The sequence below is a fragment of the Prunus avium genome, chromosome 8 (assembly GCF_965620075.1).
Source record: "Prunus avium chromosome 8, drPruAviu1.hap1.1, whole genome shotgun sequence".
Lineage (NCBI taxonomy): Eukaryota > Viridiplantae > Streptophyta > Magnoliopsida > Rosales > Rosaceae > Prunus > Prunus avium.
The window spans coordinates 28,718,976-28,740,640 of record NC_142291.1 but is presented as its reverse complement, the minus strand read 5'-3'; the positions used below and the strand labels follow the sequence as shown (position 1 = coordinate 28,740,640).

At 37.4% G+C, this 21,665-nt stretch overlaps 1 protein-coding gene across 1 annotated transcript; it reads left to right on the top strand.

Moving 5' to 3' along the window:
• The first annotated feature begins 14,914 nt into the window (after positions 1-14,914).
• On the top strand, positions 14,915-16,977 carry LOC110748290 (UPF0496 protein At4g34320-like). The gene has a single exon (XM_021948286.2). The coding sequence runs from the start codon at positions 15,060-15,062 to the stop codon at positions 16,191-16,193; it is 1,134 nt and encodes a 377-aa protein (XP_021803978.1). The 5' UTR covers positions 14,915-15,059; the 3' UTR covers positions 16,194-16,977.
• Positions 16,978-21,665: the final 4,688 nt, after the last annotated feature.

Here is a 21,665-nt window from a genome sequence, read left to right as displayed (position 1 = left end):
ATAGGTGTCTCACACCAAAATTCGCTACATCAACCCAGAAGCCTACTCCCCGATCTCGTAGTTGCGAACAGAAATGTCGTGACTCACGGCGGAAGGCGCGATATCACCAGAGTCAGGAGGCGCATGATGCTCTGCAGATCCGAGAGGAGGAATGTCTGTGGGGATCATCCCGAATATGAACTCGTAGTCTGCGACACCAACACCCATCTCTCCGTCATAGGCGTCAGGATCAGCCACGACCCTATGGTGGGTAGGCTGCTGCCCCTGTACCCAGCCGAACCGAAAGTGTTTGGCAGATTCCTTGAAAATCTAAGAGCAACATGCGTCATACTGATCTTTTTTCTGGAGATCCCTTGAGTGCATGGTAGATTATATGAGACATCTTATCAAAGTGATTGGCATGCACTTGCTAGAGCTGAAGCAGAATCCTTACCTACGTTGCCAGCTGTTACTTATTCAAGTATGCCCAAGTCTAGACTCAAGAAAAAGTGTCTTCTCCCATTTTTCGATAGTAGTTAATAAGACTTCTTGTCTTGTTGAATCTGACACACTACACACTATTCACGTAGATATACATGTACCCTAGTGATCTTTCATGAGATTGGTGATTGTCGTTGTTGTCTTGTTGATTGTCAAGTTAGACACAAGCGTTTGTCCAATGGTCTAAGGGGGCAAAGATAATATCCCAAAGAGAGTGTGAGTTAAGTTGAGTTTTTCCCTCAACCCACGTGCTAGGCGCGAGGGGGAAGAGGAAAAAAGGGGGCAATGTGGGAGCAGAATAATTTCATACTGATCTGCCACGTCACTGGATTGGACTAAGGCACAACCCAACATAGGTTTGGATGGGCATTGGCCCAATGTGGGTTCGCATGCGCGAAACACAAGCTCGGATTGGCGTTGGTCCAATATGAGTTCATATGCGCATAAGCCCAACGAAAATTCATATGGGCATTGGACCAATACCGGTTCGCATGCGCGTAAACCCAATGCAAGTTCGGATGTGCACCGCCCAACACGGGTTCAGATGTGCACCACTCAACGTGGGTTCACAGGCGCATTATCCCATATGGACTCGTACACAAGCGACACGACGTGGGTTCGTGGGTATGTACAAACGCCCGCACTCCCCAACCCGCATAAATCGAGGGATAACGTGAACACAGTTGGGAGTCGGTAACGCACGACTCTCAGTTGGTGGGTTCGCGGACATAAGACGTGTTTAGTGAAGCTTGCATCCCAAGGTTGGCATCAGGTATAAATGCAAAGCTTCACAACCAGATGAGGGGAGAGATTTCCAATTAATTGAAGCACTAAAATACATACAAAAATTGACTTGAGCGTCGGAGTATCTTTTGCAGGTACCCAACCCTCGCTCATTTGATTTTGGAGGAGTGTTGTTTGGAGATTCATCGATCCAGAGTGCGGAGTAAAGCCAAGAACCTGTGGAAGCTATTCTTATTGTAAGAATTTCTGCTCCAACAGGAAGACATAGAAATAGGGAGAGAGAAGGAAAAAGGGCGGGTGGTGGAGAAGACATAGGGTGGGGTTCGTGGTTGTAGAAGAGAAAAGGGGTAATGAGAACGAGGGAGAGAGGAGGGGCGGGTGCGTGTGACGAGACAGGGTGGTAGGCTGGTGTTAATGGCTGTATGTCGAAGAGAGAGACAAAGGGGTGGTGTTGGTGGATAGGGATGGTAGAAATTCCCGTCGAGTCGGGTCCTCATGGGATCCCCGGCTTTAATGGGGGGTAATTTCAGGGCAAAATGGGGATTGGGTATGGGGATTCCTGAAGTTTAAAAATCCCCGGCGGTTACAGGTAAGGGATGATATTGGCAACCCCGTCCTGGAACCAAACCGATAATTATCTATTTATATTCAAATTATTAAATATATAATATAATATCCTAAAAATATTCAAAAGGGTGAAGGAAAGAGGTTCAAACCTCTGACCTCCTCCTTTAACGTTAAAGCCCACAATCTTACCACCAGTGCACAAACAATTCTTATGTTACAATTAAAAATCAACATATTTAATAATTCACATTATTTTTGAATGTTTGATTTTTGATTGGAAATGGTTCAAACTCCACTTATGTTTGCTACAATGCATGGCAAGATCTTGTGCGTAGAAATGCTTCTTGACGCAGGAGCAAATGTATGTGAATATCCCAACTTTTTGTTTCTTTTAGATTTATATTTTTTTTTTTATTCCAAATATGAACATTGAAATTAATGTGGGTTATTTTGTCATGCATTAATTTTTTTTATAAAAAAAAACCGGATATTCGGAGTAGGGATGGGGGATAGTCCTCCGATGGGGACGGGGACAGGGATTCCCCGAAACCGCTTAAATGGGGATGGAGGCGGAGACGGGAACGGGGATGGTATTGCTATACCTGGCCCGTTGCCATCCCTATTGGTGGATGAGCTCGTGTATGGAGAAAGAATTTTTGTTTTTTTTTCGTGAAAAGGTAGAATAGATGGGTAGGGTTTTTCCCTAAGCCCTTAGAAGTCATTTTACAAAAGGTAAATTTATCTTTAAAGTTTTGAAGATAAAGTGGATGGAAAAATAGGATATAGGTGAAAATAGCAGCACTCCAAAAAAAAAAAAAAAATTAGTATTTAAAAAAACAAACAAAAAAGGAAAAAGTAGCAAGAAATAACTTTTGCAAGGAGATCTTTCCCATTCACATTGTATACCCATCTTATAAATACTAAAAGATATATTTATTCAAAAACCCATTTTAGTAAGAACTAATTAGAAAATAACAAGTGGCTAGTTTTGGGTTTTTCACTCCAAATAGGCTCTATAAGAGCTTTTGTATATTATATCATGCTAAAATGAGTTTATTAGTGAAATCCTCATATTAGAATCTTTATTTATACTATATATAATTAATTCACAATTTTATGTTCATACAAAAAAAAATTCACATTTTTATGCTTTAATTTGTATTTGTATTTTAGTAGTAGATTGAATAATTATATTGTTTTATATAAAGTAGTAAATGTTATGGTTGCTCTCTCGTTCACTCGAGGAGAGCCTTGACGGTTAGGGTTAGGGTTTCTCCAGTTTTCTTTACTTATTCACTGTGTTGTATCTCTCAATCTTCTCTAATTGCCTTTCTGGGTTCTTCTTGGTGTATTGGGTACGACCTTTTTTTTGCTCTTTTGTTCTCTGTGAGGTAGCTACGTTGGCTTCTTTTCTGGGTTCCAAAGGAGGTAGTCGCTGGTAGGGGTCTCCATCTTAACGCTATGAAAGTGACCACCGCCTCTTTTGCTCAAGGGGATGACAAGTATGCGGTACCAAGCGGGAATCAGAAGCATGCAGAAACTGGTGTTAAGCATCTGATTGTTAGTGGCATGGCTTTTTCTGGTAAGCCTAGTTTTTGTATCGAGGATTTTGTTGACAAAGCGGAGGAGACTAGCTTCGAGGGGTCTCCAAGGTCTCCCTAATAATTCTCCTATGGAATGTTCATGGCTTGGGAACCAATAAACGTTCCTACTATGAAGATCTTTCTTCGGACATTTTTTCAGGCTAAGAGGCCAATCTTGGTCTCCCTTACTTGTCAACTGGGGTTCTAGACCAAGAAAATTGGAGGTGGCGATTGGTGTATGGCTAGATCTGTTATGATGCTCACAATGCGTTTTTTACTCAGTACGAAGAACTATGATGCTTTCTATAGATCATAGGAGGCTTTCTTTGACTGTACCTACATAGTGATGGGATGTGTTTCAATGGTTTTGCAGTTGGATGATGGCTGGATCTATTCTGATACCCATAGTATGTTTTTGACTTTGTAAGAAGAACTATGATGCTTTCTCTAGATCATAGGAGGACTTCTTTGACAGCCTACATAGTGATGGGATGTTGTTTTAAGGGTTTTGTTGTTTCATGGATTGACTTACGATTTTCTTTTATCATTTTCTTGAGGAAAACAATTTAATTCCCCCACTACTACATTGCCATCCCTCACTCTCCAGTTTTGGTTTTCAAACTTACCCTAAAACGGATCTCGAGCCTCGACATTTAGCGACTGTACATTTACTTGCAATTCGTAAGATCTGAACCATTGTAATAACAACTCATGATATGACACGTCAATTTTTAACTTTTGACATGTATCTATTTAATTAACTCCAACTTAACACTGTTAAGTTTGAAATTATTAAAACAAACTAAAACCCTAGAAGCCTTCATACCTACCCAACCCGTAACCACCATCTTATCCCACCCCTTATTCCTCTCCACCGTCCAAAAATCTCTCCTTCTCTTTCCATGAATGTGCATCATAGTAGCTATGGTTTTTTCTTATCGTAGGTTTATCTTTGCATCATATTTACAAATATCCGACCCCGACTGCCATCTTATAACAAATAATATAAAATGGGGTCATCGTCGTTTAGCAAGGATGAAGACCTCATCATAGTTGCTCAGTCATGCTAATTCCTACTTGTTTTGAATTGTGGAGAAAGAGAGAGGGAAAATAGGGGATGAAGGTTGGTTGTGAGGAGGGAAGGGGGTTGCCGTGAGTGGGGTGGGGAGGGGTGTGTCATGGGTGGCTGATAGGTTTATGGTTTTTCATTTATTATTTTTGTTTTCTTTATTTTAATTTATTTACATTTAACAGTGTTAAGTTGGAGTTAATATTATATGGATGGGTGTCAAAATTTAAAAATTGACGTGTCATATCTTGAGTCGTTAGATTATTAGTTAGATTCAGATCTTTTGAAATGTGGGTAAATGCACAGTCGCTAAATGTAGAGGCTCAAGATCCCCCTAAAATCTAAATCTCAAGTGCTAAACGATCTAAGCGATAAACAAATTCTTTAAAAAAAAAGTAATAAGTAAAAATGCAAGTCTAGATGTGTAATTATATCACATTTGCATTTGGTAGACCGAACATGACTATTCCAATTAGACAATTGTTCCACACATTAGAGAAAAGATGTCTCATATACAAAGAGACGACTTTGTGGCATATAATTAAACCGAGTCCCAATTTTAGGGGTGGGCATTGGAACCACAAAATTGCAAAACCAAACCAAACCAATCCGAAAAAAACCAAAAAAAATCGTGTTGACCAAAAAAGTCAAAAATCGAGATAAATCCAAACTGAACCGGTTCATACTGGTTCCAATTCCGATTTTCTACTCTATAAAACCGGTCCAATCCAAACCGGACCGGCTAAGTTAATTTTTAAAATATAAATATTATATGTATATATATATACTAAATATCCCAAGCCCAACTAGCCAACAAGCCCAACAAGCCATACTAAAAGACTAATAATACCCCAAGCCCAACAAACCATACTAAAATACTAATACGACGCGGCTCAGGTAGGAACATCTCTTTGCGAACCTCTATTTGGGGCTCCATCTCAGCCATTGAAGTGATCTCAACGGCTGGAGGAAAAAAACAAGCTAACACTAGAATCGGGTATGCTGCAGCTTCTCTTTTGCCGCTCGCGCCTTTTATCGTTCATTCCGTGCGCCATTTAATTATTTTATGAATTATAACTACAAACCCCAAAATCTCACAACACAAATACCCAAAAGGTCATAACTCCACCCAAAAACCAGATTAAAGAAAAAATTGTTTTCATTTGTGCAAAATCTCACGACCCAAAATCTCTGAACTCCATTTATCAACTTCTCAAATACCCATTTCTCAACTTCTCCGTGATCGAGTGGAGCCTCTTTCTTCTTCCTTCCTTTCTTCAATCAATTTTTAAGTTCACCGAGAAACCCGAAAATCTTACAACCCAGCTACCACCCAAAATCTCTTAACAACATTTCTCAAGTTCTCCCTAATGATCGTTGCCTCTGATATCAACACATGAAGGGACAACGGAGTTTGCCTATGATATCCAAGAATCATGAACGATTAATGCTCCCGACATCAGCCCCGTAATGGACCTCTAATATCAAAGAATCATCAGCATCCCCAGAAAAAATAGATTATATTCATGTAAGTTTATATATTGTAATTGAGAATCCTTAAGAAACCGATTCCATTGGTTGAAATTATCTTTTAGCAGAGGATTTCATTTCTTTAGGGGTTCTGGGTGTGTTTATAATAGTGTGAGTAGGGTATGATGTCTGTGTCTTCGTTTGTAATAGTCTGAGTTGGATGGATATGGGTATGATGTTTGTATCTTGATGTGTTCATAATAGTCTGAGTAGTATGGATATGGTGGATATGGGTATCATTTATGTATCTTAATGATAATAGTCTGAATAGTATGGATATGGGTATGTTGTCTGTATCTTGATGTGTTGAAAATAATTTGAGTAATGTGGATATGGGTATGACATGCAGGGACGGATCCACAGAGGAAAGTGACCCCTGCAACTCTGGAATTTGCCATTAGAGGGGAGAAAATTGACTCCTGCAAACTGCTCGACGAAAGTCCCCAAAGAGCAGCGCTCTTATCGACCTTGTAATATGATGCTCGTTGGGCAGCTAAGAAGAAACGCCTCAGAGATAAAGTCCACAAAATGTAATGTCAAATTTCACCTTCACTGCCTTGGTTCTTTTGCTTTCAGTTTCGTCAATTCTTCATTATTTTTCAATGTAGTTTGATGGCTATCTGTGATTTGCTCACTATTCTGAGATTTCAGTTTAGCTTAATGAGTACCCATTGGTTGGTCTGTAGGGAAAAATTAAAAAAAACGGCTTCTTCTTATTTTAACTTTGAAGAAGTATGGATATTTGACAAAAGTGAAGATAACTGCTTGGTGGGACTGATATTTGATGCTTCATTTTGTATTTGGTTGATTAAATATTGATGGAAATATAAATTTAAGATCTTGAAGTATGGGGCTTGGGGGAAATTAAGGCATTCCCAGCTATTTGGTTTGTCTTGGCTGAAATAGATTTCTTAAGAAAACGAAACAACAGAGAGGCCCAATTAGTTTTTTTATATGAATTTTCGGTTAGCTTTTCTCCATCAATGGAGTGATAGCTTACTTGTCTGTTGTGATGCGTTTGCTATATGTTTTGATGCATTTGATATCTGCTATAATGCATTTGGTATCTCTTTTGATGCATTTGCTATCTGTTATGATACCTTTGGTATCTGTTACGATGCATTTGGTATTTGTTTTTATGCATGTTCTATCTGTTATGATGCATTTGGTATATGGTATGATGCATTTAATGTATGTTATGTTGTTTTTGGTATCTGTTATGATGTATTATTACCTATCTATTATGAAGCATTGGCTATCTGTTATGATTCAATGGACGATAATAATTATGGATGCTCAGTTGGTTCATTTACTATCTATTATGATGCATAACTGGTATGTCCCTATTTAGAAATATGCTGCAATAGATTTGACTGATATGCAGGTTGATAGGAGAAAGGACGACATGAAGCATAATAAGGGTCTGGTGACAATGGTGAACGGCGAATCCCTAAGTTTGGTAAACCTTGGTCGTCCGTGAAGAATGTGTTTCTGTCTTTTTTCAATGCTTATAAGCATTTTGTTTGTAAAGTGCTCAATGGGAAAGGGGTAAAGAAACCCAAACCACTACTTCACCCACCTTTCAGATACATTGGGAAGCCAGTCATGCTTATTTTAACTGTTTATAAACCCAAAATATTTTCTTCAGTTTCTCAAGTTTAAAAAAAAAAAACAGTTTGAAGCATCACGCACCTCTGTGTTCACAGTGAATTTCAAAACAATGGCTAATATATTCACGCTTACAGTGTTCAAAACAGTTTTGCATGTGTGTTCACACGGTTGGCAATACCACACGAGTTCAAAACCTTATACCTGAACAATTCTTACTAAGAAAATTTAAAACTAAGGCAGTTAAACAATTCCTTCACCCACAATCACACAGCTATATACTGCAGCATCCCTGCAACAAGTCTATAGCAAGCTTTAACCGGAATAAATGCATGGCCTCATCAAAATTGTAAGTTAGGGATGAGCCCTTAATTGTACACATGGAAAATTGTAAGCAACTTTTTGGACTTGGCATACGAAGTATTCGGGTAACAAATAGGTAGGAATTTTTCCCTTTTATTTCCATTTTCTAACGATTTTACAACAAAATATTATTAAACTATAACAAATGAGACACGTGTCAGTGCATGAAAACTGTATCCTTCTATCCACCTCCACGGCTCAGCATGGGATGCCGCCACCTCGCATCTCCTTCAATTATTTATTTGTTTACACTTAAAAATTTATTTCAAAATCAATAATAATTCAAACAAATCCCAAAAAAATTTGCCGGCCTCGGTACTACATTTCCTACGATCACGTACTTCAAATTTCACATTTCCATTTAAATTTTGATGTGGAATTTACGTGATCAAACAAACAACATTTTAGGGTTTACAAAGTCTACTAGTATATTCATTTGCATCATTCACATTTAGAGATGAGCCCCTAATTCTAATTTTTACACTTTAAAATTTATTACCCTTTAGGGTCAATAATAATTTACAAAGTGTTAGGGTTTAGGGTTTACAAGGTGTTAGTTGTAGGGTTTAGGGTTTACAAGGTGTTAGTTGTATCATTTCTCAAATTTGCCATATGTTATGGCTTGTATATTTTTCTAATTGGTAATTTATTTATTGTGAATTTTAGAAGTTAAATCGTATAAAAATAAAATGAAATAGTCGAAGATTGACACGTGTCAGCTTCTTAAAGCCACTTCGTCAGCATTTTAGAAATGTGGCCTTATTAGATAGCGACACATGTCATTTTTTTGTTATTCATTGTCTTTATCTTTAACAAATTCATAAGAAATTAAATACAAATAAGAAAAATACACCAAAAATTGCAACAAATAAGAAAAATACACCAAAAATCATGATTCTACATATTTGAATTAATGGAAATCATTGAATCAAAGAAACAAGAGTGTATGTGATAGAATGTTTTGATTTGTCTATGAACAAAGTTGAGTTTTTATCATTGTGCTTGTATTTTTGTAATTCATAATTAGAATTTTGGAGCTTTAAGGAGAAGAGAATATGACAAGGCATTTGTATGAATTTTCGGTGTATTTTTTTGGTTTTTAATTTTTTAATTATGAATTTTAGAAGTCAAATCATAGGGAAATAATATGAAATATAATAGATTGACATGTGGTAGCTTCTAAAGAGCACCCCTATTAGCGGTTCTCGTGTGTGGCCTTATAAGATGGTAATACGTGTCATGTTTTTGTAATTTATTGTGTTTTATCTTAAACAATTCTTAAACATGATTTCATATATTTAAATTAATGAGAATCATTTTATCAAAGAAACAAGAGTGTATGTGATAGAATGTTTTGATTTATCTATGAACAAAGTTAAGTTTTTATTATTGATTTGTATTTTTATAATTTAGAATTAGCATTTTTGTGCTTTAAAGAGAAGATAATATCACAAGATGTTCATAGGAATTTTTTGGGTATTTTTCTGATTTTAAATTAATTTATTATGAATTTTAGAAATTAAATTATAGAGAAATAATATGAAATATAATAGATTGACACGTGGCAGAGTCTTGGACATTGATTTCTATGACATGGCATTTGCGTCATAGACATTGATTTCTTCTCCCCATTTTTTTTTCGCTGGCGCTCTTTTTTTTGGGGAAAATTCTAATTTCGCGCTAACCCTCTCGTTCCCTCATCCTAAAAATATTCACGCTTCTTCTCACTTTTCATCCCCAAATCAAAACCACTTCCCTCCTCTCTCCTTATCTCTTTTCCAGACCCAAACCTTAAAATTCCCACAACCACTCTCTGCTCTCTCTCTCTCTGTGGCTACATTGTAACACCCCGACCCAAAATATTATTAAGATTGGATTTAATTAAATTAAAATATGGAATTTCCAATTTTGCCCTTGAAGTGGGGGCAAAAAGGTCAATTGTTATCCGGAAGGATTTTGGGACGACAAGTGGTATTTTCCTGATTAATTTTTCTGTACTTGTTATGAAAAAAATGGGGTATATTATTGTTGGTTCATTGTATCTAGTTCACAATTTTGATAAATTTTCAACCATTCTAAGCAGGGTAATTGTACAGATTGATGGTAGAAAAATTAGCAGATCTTGATAGTCCTTGAAAGTTTGTGAATCTCCTTTGTTTGATTGTGCTGTGAATTTTTTTTTCGGGATAGGATGTGCTGTGATTCTTTGGTGGCAGTATTATATGAGGAGAGGGACTTGCAAATTTGGCACTTGTAACCATCCCTGTTAAAAGTTGGTGAAAATATTATAGTATTAAACCCATAAAAGATAGTGCAACATGTTTCTTTGTCAGTTGTTGACTAATAAGTGGTGTAGGCATGTTCAAAGGATATTGTGGGGCTCGAGGGCAACTTGCCTCCTTGGTTCTCACGCAGCTAGTGGAGATATCACATGCATCCAGCTCCATTCCTTTTACTGGTTATTAAAAGGGCAGAAGCTCGGCCATTTTAGGTGGGGAGATGCAAAGGTTGATACACGGGTGTGAGAGGAAGAACAGAGAGTGATCTTTGTGGGTGAGAGAGAAGGGCTCTTAAAAATACTGTGAGTGGTGTACAAGGGTAGCTGGGTTTTGGGTTATGTTGATTTAACTCAAACGGATCTTGTACTGGTGTTATTCTCATAGTGAAGAAATCATCTCTCCGGGGACGTAGGCAAGAGTTTGCTGAACCTCGTTCAATCTCTTGTGCACTATTTTTATTCCTTGTTTACATTATTTGTTCATAAATCCATTGAAAACAAGGTCTTGGAGTGTTTAATTGTACAACAGAAATACCCGTCATACTTGGCTTAGTACGTTCAATGTTATGGGTCCTCTGCATAGGCACCTTAAGTATCATTATCACTAATTTTCTACAAAGAAATAAAAACCTACCAGACATGAACCGATCACAGAAGTGTCATAAACGCTTGCCGAGCATTCACAACCAACATAAATATGTATCACTAGCTACTCAAACTCAGGGTTCGTGAATTAAATCAAATGCATGCATAAATGCCCATGTCATACTTGGTTGAATACATTCAATGTTCTGGGTCCCTTAGGCACCTTCAGTATCAATATCGCTAATTTTCAACCAAGAAAAAACCTAACAGACATGAACCGATTACATAAATGTCACAAAAGCTTCCCAAACATTCAAAAACAACGCCAAAAGGTATCACTACATACTCAAACGCAAGGTCCGTGAATTAAATCAAACTCCCTCATAAATGCATGTGTCATACTTGGCTGAGTACCTTCACTGTTTTGCGCCCTCTGAGTGGGTTGCATATTCTCAGCAACTGGAGCACCAATGTCTGCGTCAGGACATGAACTGCAACATCGAAACAAAAATGCATAAATAATGACAAATCGTTAAAAGGAAATATATTCAATTAATATATACGACATCTTCTTCTATCCTGCACTCAGTGCATCGACGTTTATGTCGTCTCGCTGCCTTCTCATATTGTCCTTTAACTCTTTTTGTACTCTGAACTTTTGATGTATGGCAAATGAAACCTTGAACACAGATTCTTTCTAGCATAGTTTATTCTTAATATGTGAAAACCATTTTGAACTTGTGATGTATGGCAAATCAACTAGTTAACACAGCTTGTTGCTAGCATAGTTTATTCTTAATCTGTGAAAGAGTTCTAAACTACTGATTGCATTCCTATTAATCGGTTGTCCTAATCAACAATACTATAGTTTCTTCGTAATCTGTTTTTTCTGGTCAATCTTAGTATGTACAAACACCGTTCTACCCCACACAGGAAGCCTTTGTGAGTCTCTAGTGAAACAATAAAACAACCAACATCCAAAGTAGCGTAACTATTCAACCAAAAGAAAAGTTGCGTAACTAATGGCCATATACTTGGTCAAACATTTTCCTCGAATACTCAATTTCACAAATACAGGATATCTCTTACCTTAGAATTCGGAGCTTCCAAATTTGTAGAAATATGACAATGGCACAGCAACAGAGCTCGACTTCAACCCCAAATATTTCCAACTTCCTCAAATATGACAATGAAGCAACAACAAAGCTTGTACAAATGTGGATTCCAACTCAAAGATTTTAAACCAACAGTATAGAACCAAAGCCAAGTGCTCACTTTGTGGTCTCCAATCGTCAAGTAATGAACTCAAGACCACTTTGACGAATGCTCAGACCAGAATCACCAAACTAGACAAATGAGGGGTAGATGTAATTTGCTTTGTATGGTCTGACTCTGAATGACCAAACCAGAAAAGAAAAAAAAGGAATTAGAGGGGTAGACCGTAGGGAGGGAGGGAGGAGAATATCAAACCAGAAAAAAAAAAATTGTGTTCTTCAAGAGAGCATTTGTTTTTGGAGGGAGGGATTGTGGTCTTCAAGAGCACAGATGGGTACCAGATGGGTTCTCAAGGCTTCACAAGTGCACAGAACAGAATCATCAAACCAAAAAAATGAAAACACAAAAAGAATTACATTGCATGTGCTCATCGGGATAATACCTTGCTTTGTATGTTTTGAATCACCAAACCAGAAAACTGAACAGCTCTCTTTTTTGATGAAAAAATGGTGGCAAAGTGTGCAACCACTCCGAGCCGGGGAGGGGTTAAGGTTAAAGCTCTCCCCATGGGATTTGAACAGCTCTCTTTCCTCAAACAGAATAGCAAACCAGAAAAAAGAAGAAAGCCATGTTCTTCGACAGACAGATAGACACAGAGAAAGACAGAGAAACAGAACTTTTTTTGGAGGGAGATATTGTGGTCTTCAAGAGCACAGTGCGTCTGTTTTGGAGGGAGGAAGCCACATTCCAGTGAAATCGTTTTACACACTTTGAGTTACAATTGCTTCTTATCATCCGTTAGATTTGATCCAACGGTGTTCCCATATAGAGGTTTGCAAAATGATGTTCCCACTAGAGAATAGCCCAATACTAATATCCTAACCCTATCTATCTAATCCCGTCCATCATCAACGTTAGTCCCCCTTTATTTCTTTCCGTTTCCACCTCTTTTCCTCTGAGTTTTTTTGTTTTGGCACTTGGGGTAGTCATCATCACAAGAGAGATGTGAGAGCCCACCCTGAAAAAACTGTGGTTTTGGAGCTCTAAGCTCTTTTTCCTCCCATTTCTTCTTTGTTTTCTTTTCTCTCTTATTCTTTCTCTTTTCTTTTTTCTTCCTCTCTTTCTTTGATTTTTTTTCTTGGTTCTATGTTTCTCTCTCTCCCTCTATGTCTCTTTCTTTGCAGATCTGGGTTTTTTAATATCTTGGGTTAAGTTCTTGAATTTGATTTTTTTATTGTTCGAATATGGAATCTGATTTTTCATGCAAATTTAAAGTTCAGTTGAGGTTCAGATCTGTTTTGCTAAATAGGTTTTTTTTCGTTTTTTCTTTTTTATCTGTTAAGGTTCATAACTTCAGATCTGGTTTTTCTGGTATGGACTCGTTGATTTGTTCCAGTGATGTTTGTAAAAATATCAATTAGGCCAAAGAGTCGCTCCAAACCGTGAAAAACCAAAATCGAACCGGACATAAACAGGTCCGGGTTGGTCCGATTTTCTTTGGTATTTGAATTAAAATTCGAACAGAACCGGATCAGATGAATAGTTCGATTCCAGTTCCAATTTTGCCTGAGAACCGGTCCAAACCGGACCATGCCCAAAGTATACTGTATATGCAAAGTTCTCCTACCCTATAATAAGATTTGCGGTGAGGGGCAGAAAAATAAATGAAAAAATCGAAGGGTCCAGCGAGAAAGGATGGAAAGTTATATAGGAGATTCTAATTTAATTGATTGCCTACGTGGCATTTCGTCAACCGTTGGATTCTTTCATAGATTGCATAACCAGATACCATTTCCGACTGGGCCGAATATTATCGGGGTTCTATGCCGATTCAATTGCCATGCAGCGGAGAACTGTGGCAGAATCAGTAATTTGAGAGACTTTCGAGCTTCTTTTCCTAACCCCCTTCTTAAAAAAAGGGACTTTCTGCTTCTTTGTCTAGCGTTTTTGTTAGGATGTCTATCTTTCTTTGGCTGATATTTGTTTTCGTTTGTTGTTTCTTCTTGTCTTATGCTCGAATTTGAGACCTCCTTCAATTAAATGAGGACAAATATCAGTAGATTAAAAGCTAATTAGTATAGCAATTAGGTCTATTTAATGTTAGGGAATTTTTCGGTATCTTATGTCTTAGGGTTTTTCTTTAGAGCTTAAAGCATTGTACTTTCTATGTTAAATAGACGTTTGCAAGAATTAGCATTTTCGCCATGTAGCATCTTGGAAATATGTAGTTTATTTTGTTTCTTTCCAGAAGAAAAATACAGAATAAGAATCTGAATTTTGCATATGTGGTGGGTTAGGACAGTTAGGACAGTTGGACAGGGCAGTGATCTCGCCCCTTGCACCCAAGTTCGAATCCTCCTTCACGTAAATTAGATTAATTTCGAGTAATTTAGCCCATCGATTGTATATATAAGAAAAACAAACTATGAATTTGCAATTAGTTTATTTTTCTCTTTAATTTTTTAACAAATATTATCCGTACAGTTTTCTTGCATTCGAAGCAAACTACATTATATCTGTCAAAGATAAACACTGATAGCGCGCCCTCAATGTTTGTCTCAACTCTCAACCATCCCGCAAATATGCTCAACTTGTGATCTGAAATTAAGAAGTTACCACTCTTTTTCTTGAGGCCGAATAAAAAAAGTTACCACCAATTGGGAGGTTGCTTGGCAAATATTATAAGAGCAATCCAGTTGGAGTGAAAGATCATTTTAACAAATTTTTTTTGGGAAATGACAATCGGAAAGCCAAGCTTGTCTCATAGACATGGTTTTTATCTAACTACAATATAAAAAGCCAATTTCTTATGCTAAACTCTTCACATTAATGTTAAGAGGCCTACCTTCCAGTGAATTACATTCAGACATTGTTAATTTCGCCTTCCTTTTTTAATTAAACTTTTTGTCGTCTGTCGGTTTTCAGAACAAGAAGAACCACAATATAAAATTGTACGAAACCACAAGATATCCTTCATCCCCTTCATCACTCACAGTCTCAAGTAGTTTCAGAGTGTAGAGAAACTGCCTTGGCAAAAATGGGAAGCCATGAAACATCAACTCTCTGCACAATTGCTTTGAGGCTATCCAATACCAAGCTTGATGGGCGGTTGATATCATCATATCAGGAAGCTCTCCAGGGTGATGCAGACTTGCAATGTTTTGAAAACACCCTCAAAACCCACATCAAGGCGGTCATCAACACCTTCAGAAACGGAGGCCCTTCAACTGGTTTCTTCAAACAAGTCACAAAATATTTGCGCTATTTGAGCGAGCAGAGCGTCCACGCACTCTTGAGATGCAGAGTGATTGGGAAAAAGAAGCTTAATAGGGCCAGTGAGGAAAGATTTAAGCTTCTCGTCGACGAGTACACGAACAACAGCTCGCAGATGCTGGATTTCTGTTCTGAATTATATAGGTTCCTAAAGGCAGCTCGTGACACGCATTCATATATCGAATACGTGACTCAAGAGTGCTTTGCAATGGAGACTGCCATGGGAACACGCCACTACGTGAGGATTTCCAAGAGGTTGAAGAGTCTCAGTGCCTCTGGTGATGTCTATGGCAACTTTTCTTCTGCTGAAAGGTTGCTCGAAAAGGTTGAGTGTTTGCGCAAGCAGCAGGAACAGATGCTTGAGAAGTTGAGAGTTCAAAACGAGAAGCTTGAGAAGAAGGAGAGCTCTGCTCATACTTGGCGCAAGGTCACCATTATACTGTTCGTTGTTGCCGTGGCCGGGTTGCTTATTTCTATGATTGTGACTGCAGTTCTAGCTGTTCCAGCTGTTGCGCCAGCTCTTGGCGCCGCTTTCGTCCCAATGCTAGCAAGCGCAGATTGGATTACCAATTTATTTGGAACCTTTCAAATTGCTTGTAAGGATCAGCAAGGTGAAAATGTGTGCATACAAGCCGGAACTAGGGTTTCCATTAAGGAGTTGGGGGACATAAAGTTTCTGATTGATAGGGTTGTTAATGAGATCGATTCACTCTTGTTCGCTCCAAGCTCCACAATTAAGGAGCAAATAGATTTCACAATGAAGGATATTAAGCTTAAGCTGGAAACGTTTATGAGGGAAATTGAGACTTTGCACGAGGAAACAAACAAATGCACCGCTGAAATACGCAAGGCAAGGGATAAGGTTGTGAAGAGCATCAAAATTCTCAACAACAAATAAATTGAAGGAACTTTTTTTAAAAACCAAGACTAGCAAGGAGATCTACCCCTCTTTCCAAGAAAAAAAGAAGGAGAAAAAAGCAATTTGTATAGAATAAAACTTGCCAAAAAATGGACAATGCTTGGCTCCTGATATATCAGGAGCCATTCCTCCTCAACAATGATGTGGCCTCTTTAAAAAATGACACATGTTTCTTTTTTTTTTCTTTTTTTTTTATTTGTTTCACTGACTCTCCCTCTCTCTCTTCTCACCCACTCTCCTCTCCTCCCCCAACTCTCTCTTCTCTCATCTCCCCGACTGATACATCCCGAGACTGTAAAAACCACTAGAATTCTTATTCACCCTTTACAGCACAAGGGTAGAAATTCATGCAGAATTCGAATAGTCCTTCTGATAGCACCAAGCACAAAGTTTGAAAATTGAATTAGAGGGCAAACCCAAAAGATGGAAATGGTGTGTTTAACGAAGGAAACAAAGGGAAAGCACAGCTTCAACACTATAAATGAACAGAATTTTCAAGTCCTCAAACAAATCAATACCAAAGCAACAAGCTCCAACCAGTTCAAACCAAAATATGAAAATTCATATGGCAGACAGCTTGAGACGAAATAAAGAAACCCAATTGCCAGCAACTCATACAAGAATAAGTTGAATAAGAACAAAGAAATTAGGAGATATTCATAATTTGGACAAATTGAAATCCTGAAACTTCAAAAGAATGATGCAAAAAAAAAGAGATGAGCTTCTAAGAATTTCAAGAGAGAGACGGGGAGATGAGAGAAGAGAGAGTTGGGGAGAAGAGGGAGAGGGAGAGTCAGTGAAACAAAAAAAAAGAAAAAAAGAAACATGTGTCATTTTTTAAAGAGGCCACATCATTGTTGAGGAGGAATCAGGAGCCATGCATTGTCCCCAAAAAATTGAGGTGTGTAGTGCCATCATCTTTGGTTGCTTTTGTTTGTACCAATGCTAGTACTGGTTGTTGCGTAGATTTAGCTCCACCAAAATGGATTAAGCTGCATCCTCAACTTGTGATACTCGCAAGTGCACGAACCGTTGGTAGTATAGCATATGTAAGTGCGAGGTCGATTCCACAGGGATTGGTGATTGAATGATCCAATTTAGTTTCCCTACACAAAATAGAAACAAAAACAAAGAACATAAAACAAGGAAGAAAGAAATAAGTAACTCAAGCAAATAAGTTCCCAAGTTCAATTTAGATTAATGGATTGATTCTAGCTAAAGTATGATTAAGCCATGGTGTGTGGTCATAACCTTGTGTTCCTAATTCCCTAATTTGATCATTTGTTGTCTAACCTAAAATTAAGCATTAGGAACCCATTAAGCATAGAAGAACATTTTAAACAACCAAGTATGTATCTAATCCCTGTTGTCGAATGTCCATACATACTCTTCCTATTCATAGTTCAATTCGAATTAAAGCATGGTGTATACTCTTAATTCAAACCAAGATAGCTAACATGCAAGCCTAAATGGTGATCAATCATTCAAACTAGCATATTAACTTATAAGCATAATGAATAAGAACAAAAACCATAATTGAAACTTGGAAACTAATTCAACTTGAAAACTTAAGAAAAGAATTTACATAACAAAGAAAAATAAATTACAACTAAGAAAACATTAAGGAAACTAAGAGAACTTTGAGGAAGAAAGGAAGTGTTTGAGAACTTTGAGGAGGTTTGTGAACTTGGAGAATTTGAGAACTTAGGGAAGGAAGAGAAATGTGTTTGTGAAGTGTTTGAGACATGGAGACTTTTGGAAGAGAAGGGAAGTAGAGAGATGTTTGAGAACTTTGAGGATTTTGGAAGAACATGTGTTTGAAAGCTTTAGAGAATTAGAAGAAGAGAAAGGAAAAGTGTTTGATATTTAGTACAAAGAAAATTTAATAGAATGATCTTATTACAACAATTGAGAACTACAAAGGGAAACTAAGAGAATTTGAGGGAGAGAAGGGAAGGGAGCTCTAGAGAAGTGTTTGAGAGCTCCCCCCCTTGGGGTGTGTTTACAAGCTTGGGAAACCTCACTATATATAGGCCTAAGGAAGCTGAAAATCTGAATTAAGTATGGCTAATGCATACAACACTTGTTTTATAAAATCTGAAATGGTTGATGCACTTGTATTAGAAAATCTAAATTGGGTGATGCACTTGTATTAGAAAATCTTGAATTGGTTGATGCACTTCACCAATAGATCCCACCAGCAGCCCTAGCTCATCTTCATGTCACCATGACCAAGCTTCCAACCAGAAATGATAGCTCATACCTAGCTCACCATGACCAAGCATCCAACCAGCACATGCTGAGGTCAGCATGACCAGCAACTTCAAGGGCTTACAACTTGGGCTCCAGCCAATTTAGAGTGCTTAAAGTCCTAATTTGATTAAGAGAAGCCCAAGTTGTAAGCCCTTGAAGTTGCTGGTCATGCTGACCTCAGCATGTGCTGGTTGGATGCTTGGTCATGGTGAGCTAGGTATGAGCTATCATTTCTGGTTGGAAGCTTGGTCATGGTGACATGAAGATGAGCTAGGGCTGCTGGTGGGATCTATTGGTGAAGTGCATCAACCAATTCAAGATTTTCTAATACAAGTGCATCACCCAATTTAGATTTTCTAATACAAGTGCATCAACCATTTCAGATTTTATAAAACAAGTGTTGTATGCATTAGCCATACTTAATTCAGATTTTCAGCTTCCTTAGGCCTATATATAGTGAGGTTTCCCAAGCTTGTAAACACACCCCAAGGGGGGGAGCTCTCAAACACTTCTCTAGAGCTCCCTTCCCTTCTCTCCCTCAAATTCTCTTAGTTTCCCTTTGTAGTTCTCAATTGTTGTAATAAGATCATTCTATTAAATTTTCTTTGTACTAAATATCAAACACTTTTCCTTTCTCTTCTTCTAATTCTCTAAAGCTTTCAAACACATGTTCTTCCAAAATCCTCAAAGTTCTCAAACATCTCTCTACTTCCCTTCTCTTCCAAAAGTCTCCATGTCTCAAACACTTCACAAACACATTTCTCTTCCTTCCCTAAGTTCTCAAATTCTCCAAGTTCACAAACCTCCTCAAAGTTCTCAAACACTTCCTTTCTTCCTCAAAGTTCTCTTAGTTTCCTTAATGTTTTCTTAGTTGTAATTTATTTTTCTTTGTTATGTAAATTCTTTTCTTAAGTTTTCAAGTTGAATTAGTTTCCAAGTTTCAATTATGGTTTTTGTTCTTATTCATTATGCTTATAAGTTAATATGCTAGTTTGAATGATTGATCACCATTTAGGCTTGCATGTTAGCTATCTTGGTTTGAATTAAGAGTATACACCATGCTTTAATTCGAATTGAACTATGAATAGGAAGAGTATGTATGGACATTCGACAACAGGGATTAGATACATACTTGGTTGTTTAAAATGTTCTTCTATGCTTAATGGGTTCCTAATGCTTAATTTTAGGTTAGACAACAAATGATCAAATTAGGGAATTAGGAACACAAGGTTATGACCACACACCATGGCTTAATCATACTTTAGCTAGAATCAATCCATTAATCTAAATTGAACTTGGGAACTTATTTGCTTGAGTTACTTATTTCTTTCTTCCTTGTTTTATGTTCTTTGTTTTTGTTTCTATTTTGTGTAGGGAAACTAAATTGGATCATTCAATCACCAATCCCTGTGGAATCGACCTCGCACTTACATATGCTATACTACCAACGGTTCGTGCACTTGCGAGTATCACAAGTTGAGGATGCAGCTTAATCCATTTTGGTGGAGCTAAATCTACGCAACAAGTTTTTGGCGCCGTTGCCGGGGATCGGTAACATTGTTTGATTCTATTTGGCTTTCCTACTTTATTTTTTTTTTTTTCTTAACTGGACAATTTCAAGTTTTAAAGTTAATGACATTAATGGACAAGTTGTGTTTGTAGTCCAACAGAAAAGGACAATTGCCCAACAAGCAAGAGAACTGGGTTTAAGTCCCAGCTTACACAACCCATTGGTGCTTGTTGCTTTGAAGCATGGAATTGGACTTGTGTTGATTTTTCCTTTTCATTTTTAGTTTTTTTATATATTTCATAACCCTTTAATTCCGTTTCAAGTTTTTGTGTGTGTTTGTTTTAGCAATGTAAATAGCTCAATAAAAATGGAGAGAGATGGCAACTTCAAAGATAGGAAGTGTGGAGTAGTGGGAGAAGTCGCGACCTCCAAATGCATCACGCTCGACCTAATCGCTTCAAGGGGGAGCATTTCAATCCTTTCTCTTTACTTGTTATTATTTTAAATTTCTTTTTCTTTTTTTTTTTAAATTTAAAAAAAAAATTTAAAATTTAAAAATTTAAAAAGATTTTTCATATAAGCTGACTTATGGTAACTCCAGTGAGCACTTCCGTCAATACAGTGTCTAGGAGTTCTTTAGGCGACACCTTCGGTGTCTAAGAAGTTTGGGTTTTAAGCGGGACCATTGTGACCCCTCCAATCTTCCCGGATCCCCTGGCTGTGTTTTCTGAGGCCCTTAACTGGTCATCCGTGAGTTGCTTATATATTCATTTTTTTTTTTTTTTCTAAACCTTCTTCTTAACTTTTCCCCTTATCATTTACATGTTCTCAATCATCTTTACTTTGCTTTAACATTGAGGACAATGCTTCATTTAAGTTTGGGGGTGCTGGAAAGTTTTTTTAGTTTGTGTGTTTGTGTTTGAAAACGTAGGCTTCTGCATTGCTACATTTTTTTTTTCTGCTACTGTTTTGAACGTTTGGTCCACGCTGTGTTCTTCATTTTTTCATGCTGAATCCAACGACGTAAAGAACGTTAAATTTGACCAAGTGGTTTGAAAGTTACATGTCAAAACAGATTATATGTTGAAATTGAGCAGAACAGCAATTTGAAACCTCACGTTTTTCTTTTATGTTTCTTTTCTTTGAGTCATTTTCAGTTTTCCTTCCCACACCAATGATAAATCTTGAGTCTAACTTCTAATATGGCTCTTAGGAATTTGATAAGCATTGTGTTAGGTCTGAATCTTATTCTTTTGCTAGCTAAGTCTCACATAATTATGCTTGAGCTTTCTATGCACTTTAGCCATGATTATACAACTCTTGCATGTCTTACCCAATTGTATGCATTTTTGCTTGTGTGATTCACTGGAATGTCAAGTTTATAACTAAGATATGATTTAGGCTATCTTTGTTAAGCCTCTTTCTTTTTCCTCCATCAACCCATACAATACATATTCCCTTGTAAACCCTTTTGTGCCCAAACACTTAGCCATTTCTTTCTATCACCTTATCATCTATTAAATATCCTATCATCTAGGGGACATGTAGAGTATGATTGTATTTGAGATTGTAATGTATTCAAGGCAATAAATGAGCTATAAAAATCAAAAGAAAAAGAGAAAAGAAGTGTGGCCAATGTAGTCACGACCCTAGGGTGATATAAGGAGAAATCAAGGTGATCTAGGGTA

What these genes read in the sequence shown, in the direction of transcription:
- LOC110748290 (XM_021948286.2), top strand. Translation starts at nt 15,060, where the DNA reads ATGGGAAGCCATGAAACATCAACTCTCTGCACAATTGCTTTGAGGCTA.